This window comes from Dipodomys merriami, unplaced genomic scaffold, assembly GCF_024711535.1.
Source record: "Dipodomys merriami isolate MVZ:Mamm:240054 unplaced genomic scaffold, mDipMer1.0.p SCAF_16, whole genome shotgun sequence".
In the NCBI taxonomy this organism is placed as follows: domain Eukaryota; kingdom Metazoa; phylum Chordata; class Mammalia; order Rodentia; family Heteromyidae; genus Dipodomys; species Dipodomys merriami.
Window position 1 is genome coordinate 6,661,664 of NW_027202937.1, and position 14,421 is coordinate 6,676,084.

Consider the following 14,421-nt stretch of genomic DNA (forward strand, 5'->3'; position numbering starts at 1 on the left):
AGATGTGACAAAGTTGTAATTGGGAGACAGGAAAAGACATTATTTTTCACAGTAACATAAAAAGAGGGGAAAGAAGAAAGATTAAGAGAGAAAATGAAATGCACAGTCTTTGCCAGGCTGAGTTACAAATGAGCCCTTCAAATTAAAAAACTGTGGCGAACTTACGTGATATCAGCATTGGGGTGAAGCCCAAAGACTTCAGGGTTATCTAAGGACGGCAGGGACTGGATGTACTCAAAATACTGGTCCAAGGTTTTGCATACGGGGATTTTATAGCCAGTATAAAAACAGAAGGTAGGTTCAAACATCTTCTCGCTGAACCAGACCTGTAAGTGAGAGAAGAAATGCAAGGAAATTGAGGCCGGGCGCTGGTGTCTCATACCTGTAATCCTATCTATTGAGGAGGCTGAGATCTGAGGATTGCAGGTTGAAACCAGCCAGGAAAGTCTGTGAGACTTATTTCCAACTAACCATCAAAAGGCTAGAAATGAAGCTATAGCTCAACTGGTAGAGTGCCAGCTTTCAGCAAAAAAGAGCTACGGGATATTGCCCAAGTCCTGAGAGTTCAAGCCCCAGTACATACAGGAAGGAAGGAAGGAAGGAAGGAAGGAAGGAAGGAAGGAAGGAAGGAAGGAAGGAAGGAAGGAAGGAAGGAAGGAAGGAAGGGAGGGAGGGAGGGAGGGAGGGAGGGAGGGAGGGAGGGAGGGAGGGAGGGAGGGAGGGAGGGAAAGAAAGAAAGAGAAAGAAAAAGAAAGAGAAAGGAAGGAAGGAAAGAAGGAAGGAAGGAAGGAAGGAAGAAAGAAAGAAAGAAAGAAAGAAAGAAAGAAAGAAAGAAAGAAAGAAAGAAGAAAGAAAGAAAGGGAATAAAGAGAGAAAGAAAGGAGAGGAGAAACAGAGGGAGGGAGGGAGAAAGAGGGAGAAAGAGAAAGGGGGAGAGAGGAAAAGGAGGGAAGGAGAAAGAAATAAGGCAAAACAGAAGGAGAGAAAGAGAAAGGGCAGAAGGAAGGGAGAAAGAGAGGAAGGGAGAAAGAGAGGAAGGGAGAAGGGAGAAAGGGAGGAAGGGAGGGAAGGAAAAAAAGGGAGAATGAGGGAGGGAGAGGGAGAAAAGGAGGGAAGGAGAAACAAAAAAGGAAAGGAAGGAAGGAGAGAAAGAAAGGAAGGAAGGAAGGAAGGAGAGAGAGAGGGAGGGAGGGAAGGAGGGAGGAAAGGAGAAAGGGAGAAAGAAAAAGAAGGAAGGGAGGGAGGGAGGGTAGGAAGGATATGTTGAGCATCAAATGAAAACTGCTACTCTGGGGGAAGGGTCACCTGAATTCCATTTTCATATGGTTTTGAATGCGTCCCAACAAAATCACTGAGAGAATAATTAGCACACGCATGAAGAAAAGAGAGATGCCACAACACAAAACCATTTATGAGCCCTCTTTTAGCACCAGAGATGGAGACATGCCCAGAGCCCTGGGACCAGAGCTGAACGGGAGGTGTGGCCGAGAGGCAGGAGTGGGGGTTAGGCACAAGCCCTGCTAGAGGAATGCGACAGACAACCCTCACTTCCACTCCTGCAGAGGGGGACATACTCAGAGTCCACAAGGCAGCACCTCTACAGAGGGCCTCTGGGTATCTTCACTGCCCTCTGTCTCCCCCACGGTATGTGGGGGGGGAGGGTCCCGCCAGGGGGGCTGGGCACGTGCAATTTGCTTGCAATGACCCAGAGCACCTGCACAAGGTCAGAAGAGCTTCTAAACCTCTCCCTGCCATCATCTCGAGGCTGAGAACATCCCCTGTTAATTATGTCCTGTCCCTGTCCACAAGAAGCAAATGCATCCTGCCGCCTTGTTCCCCTTAAGATATCCTTTTTTTCATTCCATATGAATTGATTGATTATCTGTAACAAAACAGTGCGAGAAGAAATGTACACTTGACGTGAACAGACTTATTTTGAAGACAGGGGAAAATGATGCTGAATGCCTATTAGCCTGTTTGAGGCAACGACTTCATGTTTCTCCAAGTGATTTTCCCAGCAGGGAGAGAAATAATGGAAAGGCATAATGTCTGGGTCACTCAGAGGGCTGAGGTGGAAAGGACTCTGCTGTCTCTCTTGTCAGTCTCACCATCTCTGCAAGTTTCCCTCTATGGCTTTCTTGCAGCTCTTTTTAGGTCCAGCGATTGCTCAGAAATACCTGGTGTCCCAAAAGCTTCATTTTCTGTAGTTCTATCCTATTCAACTCCTGTGCTCAAGGCACTGAGCTGAGAACTAGAACAGAATGCAAGGATGAGACGACTCGCAGTCCTTTCATTCAAGGAGGCTGTGGCCCAGTAGCGGGACAAGAGAATTAATCTATCAACCACAATACAAAGCACGCTCAGGGAAGAGCCAGAACAGGAAAAAATAAGCCAAACACTATGGGTACTTAAAGCGGGAGGAAAGAGTGGCCAAGTGGATGTCAGGTAAGGCTTTATTAAAGAGGGAGAGAAGCCCTGAAAGTAAGGATTCTGTCAGGAGAATTTGGGGTTGGGGAAGCCATGCAAGCAAAGGCATGGAATAAAGGATACAAAACAAATGTTAGGCAGGTGACAGAAAGTAATGAAGTCTAGGGTAAATATAATAGAGCTGGAAGAGACACCTCCAGAGGAAAGGTGAGGTAGGGCTGGCTGTACATGTCAGGATGGTGACAATGATTAATTTAAGAATGGGGAGCACGGGGCTGGAAAGGTGGCTCAGTGGTAGAGCGCTTGCCTTGCATGCCTGAGGCCCTGGGTTCCATTCCTCAGCACCACATAAGCAAAAAAGAAAAAAAAGCCGGAAGTGGCGCTGTGGCTCAAGTGGTAGAGCGCTAGCCTTGAGCTGAATTGCTGAGGGACAGCACCCAGGCCCAGAGTTCAGGCCCCATGACAGGACCTCCCCCCCCAAAAAAAAACAAGAATGGGGAGCAGCTGAGTGCTACTAAAGAGAACAGTGCTAAGAGCAGAGCCATTACTCAGAGAGATGAGATTTCCTCTTTTTTATTCTTTTTTAGCCATGTGGATGACTCGAATGGAAGGTTCTCTAGAGGCCTTACACCTTTAGATAACAATTGGCCACACCGGGCCTGTGCTGCCAGCTGCTGTCAATAGAAGCACCTTGACCAAGTTTTGTCCCGAGCCCGCTGTGTTCTGGGTGATCTTTGGTACATCTTCCCAGGTGGTGACACGGCCTCCAAGTCCCACCACAGACGAGGCTACCGGCGTCTTTGTCCGCTGTGGGAATTCCTCTAGGCCACACCTCCGGTGCGGGATGCAGTCGCACCACACAGCTCCCCTCCTACGCGCCAGGCTGAGCGATGGCACACCACTGCGTTTGCCACTGCATCTTTCCCGTTTAGAATGCCAGGGCTGTGGTGTTGGATGCTACAAGACACCACCTGGTCTTTCTTCTTCAGGGCCGGACATTCACTGAAGCTGGCTCAAGTATTTGGCCAGGCAGCCTTGCTGCTTGCCAGACACTGCCCTGTCTTCCCAGAAGTGAAATTCCTCAGCCACTGTCATGACCTGGGGGAAAGTGCCTTGGGGACACTCCTGTTCAGCTCTCCATCCCAGGGAAAACATCCTGTGATGACTGTCTTGGGCTCCATAAACCATGTTGGACACACTCATGTGTGGACTTCTCTTGAACGTGTTTGGAAATATACCTGCCTGAGATTTTTTTTTTGCCAGTCCTGGGGCTAGAACTCAGGACCTGGGCACTGTCCCTGATCATCTTTTGCTCAAGGTTACCGCTCTACCACTTGAGCCAAAGCACCACTTCTGGCTTTTTCTGCTTATGTGGTACTGAGGAATCAAGCCTAGGGATTCATGCATGCTAGGCAAGCACTCTACCACTGAGCCACCTTTCCAGCCCCTACCTGAGATTTTTGACTTCAGTGTGTACCTCTACATCTCCAGATGGCTTTTAGTTTTTTTTTTTTTTTTTTTGTTTTTGTTTTTTTTGAGTCCGGTCATGGGGCCTGAACTCTGGGCCTGGGCGCTGTCTGTCCCTCAGCTCTTCAGCTCAAGGCTAGCGCTCTACCACTTGAGCCACAGCGCCACTTCTGGCTTTTTTCTTTTTGCTTATGTGGTGCTGAGGAATCGAACCCAGAGCCTCATGCATGCAAGGCAAGCACGCTACCACTGAGCCACCTTCCCAGCCCTCCAGATGGCTTTTAGGAGGCACCCAAAGTAGCCTTGAAGCACTAGGGTCCTGATTCTATACATTCTTACCAACACTTATTATTTTCCATCATTCTCCACATATGGTTTCACACACACACACACACACACACACACACACACACACACACACACACACACACACACACACACACACACACACACACACACACACACACACACACACACACACACAGAGGATCTCAGGGTTAAAAGAAAATCCAGATTTCTGATTAACCCCTAGTTTACCTATATGCCCCAGTAGCTTTTGTGTGTGTATTTGTTGAAGTTTTAATTTTGTTCAGTAAAAGATGAGAGGAAGGAAAAAAGAGAGGGAGGGAGGAAGGAGAGAGAAAGGAAATAAAGTTATTGAACAGCGACTTACCAACAGAGATCCTACTACAAAGAACTCAGTAACTATAAAATATTAACCTATTAGGCAATGTACATTGCTTCTTTAACATGAACCAAGATTTAGAAAGAGTTTGTGTCCAATAGATGTTGTTTATAATGTACATCCTCGATGTTGTGAAAGCTGTAATTGCTAAGGAATAACATTCTCTAGAAGTGGTTTACCAACATGCTCTATGTGAATTTTATTAGGTACAGAGAAAGGAATGAACGTTTTATCTGTTTTCAATGATCTGTTCTAATAGAATAAATGAGAAAACCTAAATTATGGCAAGTTCCCCCATCACTTATTTGGGACTTGAAGATACTGTGAGTCTTGGGCTTAAAGGGGCCATCACTTTCCTTGTGGTGCCAGGGCGGCCTGGGCATGTGCATTTTGCTCATGAGAGGAGGCTCCATAGAACTCTGAGGTCAGGTGTTGGCTGGGGGCTGTGTGGTGGGGAGGGGAGTTTCTTAGCAATATGTCTCCGCTTTATGCATTTCCCCCCTAAATTGACTTACTCTAGCAAAGCAATTAAGCAGACGTTTGTCAAAGTCATCTGTCACTCTGCCTCCATATTGTACTTCTCCAATCATGTACCGAACCGTACTCCACGAAACACCCTGTATTAAAACACAAAGACGGGTTATTCACTGTCAATCCAAACAAACATTTGGGGTCTTTCTCTATGGGGACAGGCCTGAAAAAGCAATGGCTTGCGAGACTGATTAAAAAATGAGTCATTATCTTATGTGAGTAGCTTGCATGACTCCGGCTGGGGGATTTTCTTCCAAGGAGGGGGTGAAATCTACCATCGTAAGTGCTAGTGGGTAGGTTTAAATGGGAGGGTGGAGTATTTTTCACTCTGGGTTGTAATCATCTGTAATACTCATTACAGTCATGTCAAGCTGTTAGAGAGAAAAAAGTTGTGTTTTAGTGAAAAAAGGAGAACAATCAAGTAATCAATGTTTCAATGTGTTTTCCTAGCAATGTATTTTTGAGAATCAGTTCGAAGAACAAATAGGAAAAAAAGATGTATGTGTTCACAAGACTGTCTTATGATGCCATCCTTCCCACTGTATTCTGTGAGCCAACACTCGAGTGACGATTCATTAATTTCTATAGCAATCTCCTGCTAGCAATGCACTTCAGATATTAACGGCTATTTCCCTTAAAACAATTCCTCAGTCCACATGGGATAAAGATATGTGAGAATGCACCACTCTTATTTACTTTTTCTGGGTTAATTTTTTTTTTTATTTTTTCAGCTAGGTTGCCTTTCAAAGCAATGATTTCAAGGTAACTATTATTTATGTACAGAGACGTGATAAATAACTACGGAATATGAACTCACACAATACCATTTTTCACCAAACCGTCATACTCTTAATTTAATATCCCTTTGTCATTTCGGGGAAAATGATAGTTTGGTTCTAGAGCTCTTCCCTGAGTGAGAGGACATCTATCCTGGCTCAGTGTCACCAGGCCGGTGCTGCAAGGGACCTACAAGGAGAAGGAAGAGCAGGTGCGCGGTACAAGTGGGATTTATTGTGCTCTTATTATGCGCCATGTACTAAGCTTTCACAAATACCTAACATCTGTATTCCTCACACACTCTATGGCCACCTGGAAACAGGAAATAGGCTCGGAGGCTCATTAACTCGCCTAGGGCTATACAAAGCCATGACGTGGGAGTAAGTGACAGCTCAGCTTGCACTCCGAGCTCAGTGACCTTGAAGTCTCCCCTCCAACCCTCAAATCTGGTCTTTATCAGTACAATGGGGATACCAGCAGTGCATTCTGTGCCTGTCTCCTGCAAATGTGCACACTTTAGTAAGTAGAAAGCACTACACAGGAATGAGCAATGACCACTGTTAGACATGACCACCAGAGCCAGGCACTAGTGACTCGCACCGTCATCCTAGCTACTCAGGAGGTTGGGATCTGAGGATTGAGAGTAAAAGCCAGACAGGGCAGGAAAGTCCAGGAGACTCTTATCTCTTCTCTTAACCAGCAAAAAGCTGAAAATGGAGCTATGGGCTCAAGTGTAGAGTGCTAGTCTTGAGTAAAAAACATGCCAAGCAAGAGTGTGAGGTTCTTATTTCAAGCTATAGTACAGTACAAATAAACAAATAAAAAGACTGATAGGGCTGGGGTATGGCTCAGTGGCAGAGCCCTTACCTAGCATGTACCAACCATGGTTCTATACCAAGCCACCAGAAATGAAAAAAGTGAAAAAGAATTTCCTTGTGTGCTGGCAGCTACCATGTTCTCTTTGATGGAACCAGAGAAGACAGGCCATCTGGACACATCCTCCTTGGCACTTGGGTGTGATATGAGGTGACGGTGGTATTTTGTAGCACATTGCTCCATCCTTGTGCTGAGAGGCAAGCCTGGTGTGTGCAAATGTGGTGGTGTGGGGAGGAGGAAGGAGACACTGGACCAATCAACTGATTAGACTGACCAGTCCCCTTCAAAAGGGGAGACTTGGTCAAGTTCATGCTATGTCACAGGTAGCAATAAAAACAGAAAAGCAGAGTGATGAGGCTTGGTGGCTGGCTTATGTCCAAAATCCTATTTACTTGGAAGGCAGAGATTGGAAGGATCATTGCTCAAGGCCATCCCTGGCAAAAAGTTCAAGAGACCCCCTCCATCTCAACCAATAAAAACTGAGCATTGTGGAGTATTCCTATCATCCCAGCAAATGGGAAATGTAAATAGGAAGGCCATGGTCCCAGCTGACTAGGGCATAAACTTAAGAACTCATTGGAAAAAATAACCATAGCCAAAAGAGGACTGATGGTATGACCCAAGTGGAAGAGTACCTACTTAACAAGTACAAAGCCCCAAGTTCAAACCCAACTAAGACCCAGAATAAAATAGAAAATAGAAAAAAGAGACCATTTCTCTTACCTTTTTAATATCACATTCATCCAGGTGATTCTGAATAAACTGAACACTGGCTGAAAAGTCAGCAGAATTGAATTCATAGGGAATATTCCATCCTAGGGGACCAAATTTTCGTCTTTCCTTAAAACAAGAAAGAAAAGTAAGTATTGAGCAAGCTTTTTTTTTTTTTTAAAGTAAAGTGGGTTTAAAAAATTGTACATAGCTGATTCCTTTTTTGTGACTGTTAAAATGAGCTATCATAAAATTAAAGGTATGTTATCAAGGCAAGTTGACACTGTTGTAAAAGAATATTATGTATAATTTTGGATATATTAATGGTTAGTCATATTCTTTCATGTGGGGACACTGGTGGCTCACACCTGTAATCCTAGCTACTCAGGAGGCTGAAATCTGGAGGATCACAATTTGAAGCCATCCCAGACAGAAAAGTCCAAGAGACTCCCCCCTGACCCCATATCCAATTAATCAGCAAAATACTGGTCTGGAGGCCTGGCTGCAGTGGTAGAGAGCCAGCCAAGAGCAAGCCAGGCAGAGTGAGTGTGAGGCTCTAAGTTCAAACCCTGGTATCAGCACACACGCGCACGCGCACACACACACACACACATACACAGAAATATTATTTCATGACATTATAGTCAAATGGTTTGCATAAGCAAATCTTTGAAGGGAGGAAGGGAGAGTGATAGGGTGAGGCTGATTGTAAACATGCAAACGCGTGGAAATGTAACAATGAAATCGTCTGTGTAATGGTCCTCTGGAAGCTCATAAAAACATGAAGTAGCAAATCTCCATATGATAATTTGGAATTCTTAGGTTTTAAAAAAATTGTCTAGGTCTTAGCGGTATTCAATAAACACCTTCTGAGTTGTTATTCTAAATCAGACCCTTGAAAGTTGGGAAATGTTAAATGTAAGGGTATGTATCTTTCAAGCTGAATAATGCCAGCATTCCAGAGCATTTAAGCCTCCTGCTGTTTACTGTGTAATCTTGTCACTTCAGATTTTGAAAATTACAAATTTCCATTGCACACAAGATGTACCTGTCTTAAAACTTCCATTCTAACATCAAAGCTTTCCAGACTCCTCTCATATGGTCGCAAACTTTAGAATCACCAAAGTACCTACAGCTAACTAAACTCAACTCAGTCCAAATGATCCAGTGGCTTTGAAGTTCTGCAGACACTATATTTCATAGGTATGCAAACGATAGAACGGACACCTCTGGACTTTGAGGACCCAGCAAGCCACACAGACAGGCACAGCTATCTGAAGTGAGGACCTACGTGGAGAGTGGAATGCTTGTGCATTATGGGAAGATTGAAGTCTACTTCTCTAAAGATGTACTAATTTTTCTTCCTCTTTCCACCTTCCCCCATCTAACATCCAAATGTATGTGCATGTTTCTCTCTCTCTCTCTCTCTCTCTCTCTCTCTCTCTCTCTCTCTCTCTCTCTCTCTCTCACACACACACACACACATTGTTTCCACAAGCTATTCCATCCTCACGGCAGCTCACACTCTGAATGTCCTCACTGCTTAGAGGTATCTACTGGGCATATTGGTTGCACATCTAGAATTTCAGTTTCTAGGGAGACATAGGCAGGAGGATTGTGAGTTTCAAGCCAGCGTGGGTAAAACATACAAGGCCCTACCTCAAAATAAGAACAGAAAATCTGGAGTGGTAGGATAGCTCAAGTGTGAGGCCCTGGGCTCCATTCCCGGTACCACACACAATAAAATTTTTAAAGAAATCTAAATGAACATGAGCTTGGCTAAAAAATCATGCACAGGTCAGAGAAGAAATTCAGGATGCAAGAAGGTTTTAATTGACTGGATTTTCAGGGTGTGCTTTTAACATATTAAGGAAACCATTAACATTAATTTGGATCCAGATGTTCTGACCCTGGGAAATAAGAGGGAGAACAAAAAGGGGGTGGGGAATACCCAAACTCTTATCTCTTGACCTGTGTTTCCTGAGACTTACACAATGTGACTCCCAACCCTCATGCACTGACCGGATCAGAGTGGACCACTAGACTAGGAGTCTCCCAATCTCTTCCTCCTTGGAGCTGGGAGTTTATGCTGAGGACCTACAAACTCAGCCTTGGGCTGTACCATCTTCCACCTGTGCCTGGAGGAGGTGACAGGGACAGAGGGCAAGTGTTGACAGAGGAGAGATGGTGGCCCTGGGTGTGAGCACGGAGGCCATGGCCTGTCAGACTGTCGGTTTCTCTGGATGGCTTCCTTGCCTCAGTCTTTTGGTTACCTTAGTTTGGTTTCCCTAGTTACTGCCTGTTGAGCTACTGGGAGAGACTCATGGCTGGCTAGCCAGAGTTTTCAGTGACTAGAGTTGAATGTTTTCAGACTCATATAGATGAGTTTCTTCTAAGTTATTCCAAGAACAAGGATGGACTAAGAGTCTATAATATATTAAAATATTAAAGGGTTCAGCAAATCCTTTGGTGTCTAGGATTTCTTCCATTGTGAGGTCTTCAAAGACAAGAATGTTAAATACTTAATGAAATGGGAATGTTTCCCATTTTCCAAAAGAGAGAACGAGAATCAAAATCAGCTAGTTTTATCTATATGTTTGACTTAATTTTTAAAATTTAAGGTTCAATTAGACAGAGACTAGAACGAGAACCAATTCTTTCTTTCCAATTACTGAAGCTATTCAAATTGGCTCTACAGAAACACTCCCATTTATATGCATTGAGCAATTGCAATTTAGTTGCTCTTTAAATGTGATCTCTGAAAATTGCCCCAATGCTAAAATTTGCCTCCCATTTATGTCATTTCCTATCTGTTTTCATCTGGAACATTCACTGTTAAAGTTGGTTCATGAAAGTCAGAGTCTGCTGAGCTTGTCTTAAGGGGAAAAAGACTCTACTCTGTCTTGGCGGTTGTCTTTTTGTTTCATAAAGGAAATCATTTCATTTGCTTTTTTTTTTTTTTTGGTGCCCACTGGTCTCTCTTGGTGACAATAAAGGACAGAGAAGCCTGAATTATCACCTTGGCATAAATTCAAACCACTGGAGCCTAAGAGCTCATTTGGAGGTTGAAAAGCAAGGAATTTTTCTCAGTTGGATACAATATTGGATCTCTTCAGTCCAATTAGTATTTTGGAAGTCACGAATGAGCACAACAGCAGAACATTAACATACAGGTGTTGTCAAGACATTTGGATCCAGGTGAGAAAATAGGTCTTAGAAACAAGAAAGAGAGAATGTGAATGTGACTGGAATTAACTGTCAAAATTTAACACATGTCAGCCTGAAAAGCACATTCATTCAGAGGCTTCAGGTTCAGAATGAAACTGGGGCTGATGTTTGAGAACCAGCAAAGGCTACAAGCAGAGAGATGAACACAGAGTCGTGGGCTTCCCGTTCAAGGCGGTGCTGTTCCAAGCAGGAACTAACAGGTTCAGCTTCTTCAATGGAGGAAGGTAGACAGATTTGAACATAAAAACTTTATCCAGTCAGCCAGGCATTGGTGACTCACTGCTGTAATCCTAGCTGCTGAGGAGGCTGGGGTCTGAGGATTGAGGGTTCCAAGTCAGCTGGGCAGAAAAGTCTCTGAGACTCTTATTTCCAATTAACCAGCAAAAAGCCAGAAGTGGGGGTGTGGCTCAAGTGGTAGAGCACCAGCCTTGAGTGAAAAATCATCTAAGAGACAAGAGTACAAGGCACTGAGTTCAAGCCATAGTACCAACACACACACACACACACACACACACACACACACACGCACACACACACGCACACACACATGCACACACACACACACACACACACACACACACACACACACACACACACACACCTTTATTCAGCATAAAGTATTCCACAGTGTGAAGCTCAAGTATGGTATCAGTCCACTTCCCCCTTAGGCTGAACAATCCAGTTTCTTCTTTTTATTCCAGAACTACTAATGTAATCTGGGAAACGTGGTAATACGGGAAACTCCTTAGACCACTGATGAGATTTGCTCAGTGAACTCATTATTTCAAAGATGGCAGAGCTATTTCCAACCTTATGGTAGACTCTCCTTCTACAGAATCAATCCACTCCATCCTCAAATGAGACAACTGCAGTTAACTGCCAGACTCCAATAACTGGTGCTGATATACAAAGAAGAAATACAACCCATACTAATAACATTAGAGGGATTTGAATAGGTGAAAAATAATGAACAAAACCAAAACTTCTGGGGATCATCCTCCATCACAGTGCAAATGTTAAACCCATGCCCTGATATTGTAATTATTCAAAAACATTGAAGCTAAAATTTTGATAGGCACCTTGCCCCAAAGCAAGACCTTCACATTCACTTTTAAAGTTGGAACAAGTGTTGGACAGGGCTTGAGCAGAATAAAACAAAATGTAAGGGAAGCAAACACTTTCTGAATGAGGAAGTATTCATGGAGCAATTTCCAGGGCTCTGGTGATATAGCCATTTTTATTTAATATTTAAATTATTTTTAAGAGCCATGATAAAACTTGCACAGTTGCAGCTGCTACTGCAGGCCCTCAGAGACTTTAAATCCAGAAATCCTTAGGGACTTGCTATCCTGCGCTGGCAGCAAAATGACTTCAGCCAAACCACCACAGCAAAGAGCTGCGTCTATGCTGTTAAAAGTCCCAGATGGACCCTCAAAGTGGGCAGATCAAAGTGCAGGCGTGAGAAAGATGTAATGATGGTTTAACTATCCCCCTTAACTACAGCTCTGTGCTGTCCCAGCATTCTTAATTCTTGTTGTATATTAAAATCACCTGGGAAGTTCTTAAAAAGACTGAGCCTTCAGGTCCAAGGCCCAAGGGCTGGCTGAGCTTAAGATGTTTATTACACAGACTGTTACTAGTTTCATTTTTAGAATCCCACATGATAAACTTTTACTTTAAGACCATTTTGGGTGCTATTAGTTCACTGTTGTAATCCTAGCTACTCAGGAGGCTGAGATCTGAGGATTGTAGTTCAAAGCCAATCTGGGCAGAAAAGTCTTTGAGACTCTTATCTCCAATTAACTACCACAAAAAGGCCAGAAATGGAGCTGTGGTTCAAGTGGTAGGGCACTAGCTGTGAGCAAAAACACTAAGGGACAGCACCTAGGCTCTGAGTTCAAATGCCAATACCAGCACACACACACATATACACACACATGTATACACACATGGAATGCACAAAAGATACTAAGAAATGGAACGTTGAACATGAATGGGGGGAAAAGGCGTAGAAATGGATGGCCAAATTTCAGAAATGAGAAAACTTCATAGAGAGGGAAGAGAGGCCTTTGGGGAAAGGCCTAACTAAGCAACCTCACCTGGTTAACTGCCCAGCAAAGGAAGTGCTGTTCCTAGCACACTACTAGTTGATTTTAAGAGGTATTCGGTCTTTGGCTAATATACAGTCGCTCCACTATTAGATGCCCAGCCCCAGCAGAAGTGAGATTTCTTCTCTGTTTTGATCTAAGTGTGGTTCACACTTTGCCTCATGAATGGACTGCCATCCCCTTGCTTTCTTCCTGATTAGGTATCCTGGATAGCCTAGGTCACCACCTTGACCACATAGAGAAGCCCCAGTCCTCAAGCACGGAGGAAGGGTTGAATCACCACTACTGGGAACCAAATGCAGTATTTGAAGCAATATTTGGATTAGAACATGATAAGCTCTAGCAGAAGGAACAATTCTCAGAGAAGAGCGTGTGAAGTAGATTTCAGTGACTTGGAGGCTGAAGTTTACAATCCAGAGGCCATGATAGAAATCAGCAAAAAAGCATCACCAGCAAAGAAAGCATGGTCCCTCTCCCAGAGCTGAGAAGACAGAGAAACACTTCAGCTCCCTCTGGTGGCAGGGTGGGGTCAACACAGAGTGGGAACAATTTGCCGCCATCTTTGGGAAAGTCTGAACAACCCTTGGGCACAGCTGAGTGTCTGTGGCTCCTGGGACACAACAGTGGCTCAGTCTATCCTTTTTCCCCAGTCCCAGGAAAGGAGTATTGTGGCAAGCAGTTAAAGGAGACTCTTCACCTCTTTATGAAACCAAGGAGTGAACCAAGTGAATTATAGTTATGCAGTTTTCCAGTACCCAACAACCTATAAAACTCAAATAGAGGACAGTGCAATAATGAATTTTTAAAAATCCAACAGATAAGTGGCTTGATCACCCTAAGATGACAAATCACTATATAAGTAATTAGCATGTAAAAGCCAACAGCCAACGAATGGCCTGCGGGAGCAAGCAAGCCGTCACTGTCACCCTTCCTCCCCCAGCCCAGCCATCACTTTCACTGCCTGGTAATAACCGGAGCCACCCCGAACTTCAGCCAGAGCCAGATCCACCGCTGCCGATGATGTGTACTTAACCTCTCCCGGTCTCAATGGCCTTATTATTAGCGCAGTGATTAATCCTGTTTTGAAATGTGGTGGTTGTTATTATGTAAGATGGTGTACATAAAATTCGTGGCTCGTACAGGCACTTTCGAGACCAGGCTCCTTTCTTAATAACCTGTTCACTCATTCCTCAAGTATTTATTGAGCTCGAGTTATGGTGTGAATATGAAACATCCCGAGTAGTCTTGGTCCCTGGCGTGTGGCTCTCTCTGGGGAGCTGGAGGAACTGTAGAAGGTACGGGCATGGTTGGAGGGAGGGTGTGTCACCCTGTGGGTGCCTCTGGTCCCTGATCTCTCCCTGCCTTCACGAGCTGCTTCCTGGCCACCATGAGGTGAGTGGGCTCTGCCATACACGCCTACTTTGGAAGTGTTTCTGCCTCTCTTCAGGCCTACAGAAATGGAATCAGATGACCATCACATGAAGCCATGAGCCCAAATAAAGCTTTCCTCCTTTCAACTGTATCGCTCACGTATTTGTCAAAGTGACCATCTATTATAGATAGATAGATAGATAGACAGACAGACAGACAGACAGACAGACAGGCAGGCAG

At 44.3% G+C, this 14,421-nt stretch overlaps 1 protein-coding gene across 2 annotated transcripts in view; it reads right to left on the reverse strand.

The window, feature by feature from the left end:
* The window catches only part of Dnah8 (dynein axonemal heavy chain 8), a 205,509-nt gene that overhangs the window by 33,336 nt on the left and 157,752 nt on the right, over positions 1-14,421 (reverse strand). For both annotated transcript variants that reach the window (XM_070023840.1, XM_070023841.1), the window contains exons 86-88: positions 7,487-7,603; positions 5,095-5,196; positions 166-326 (exon numbers count right to left, since the gene is read on the reverse strand). In XM_070023840.1, coding sequence (XP_069879941.1) covers positions 166-326; positions 5,095-5,196; positions 7,487-7,603 — 380 coding nt within the window. The remainder of the gene's footprint in view (positions 1-165; positions 327-5,094; positions 5,197-7,486; positions 7,604-14,421) is intronic.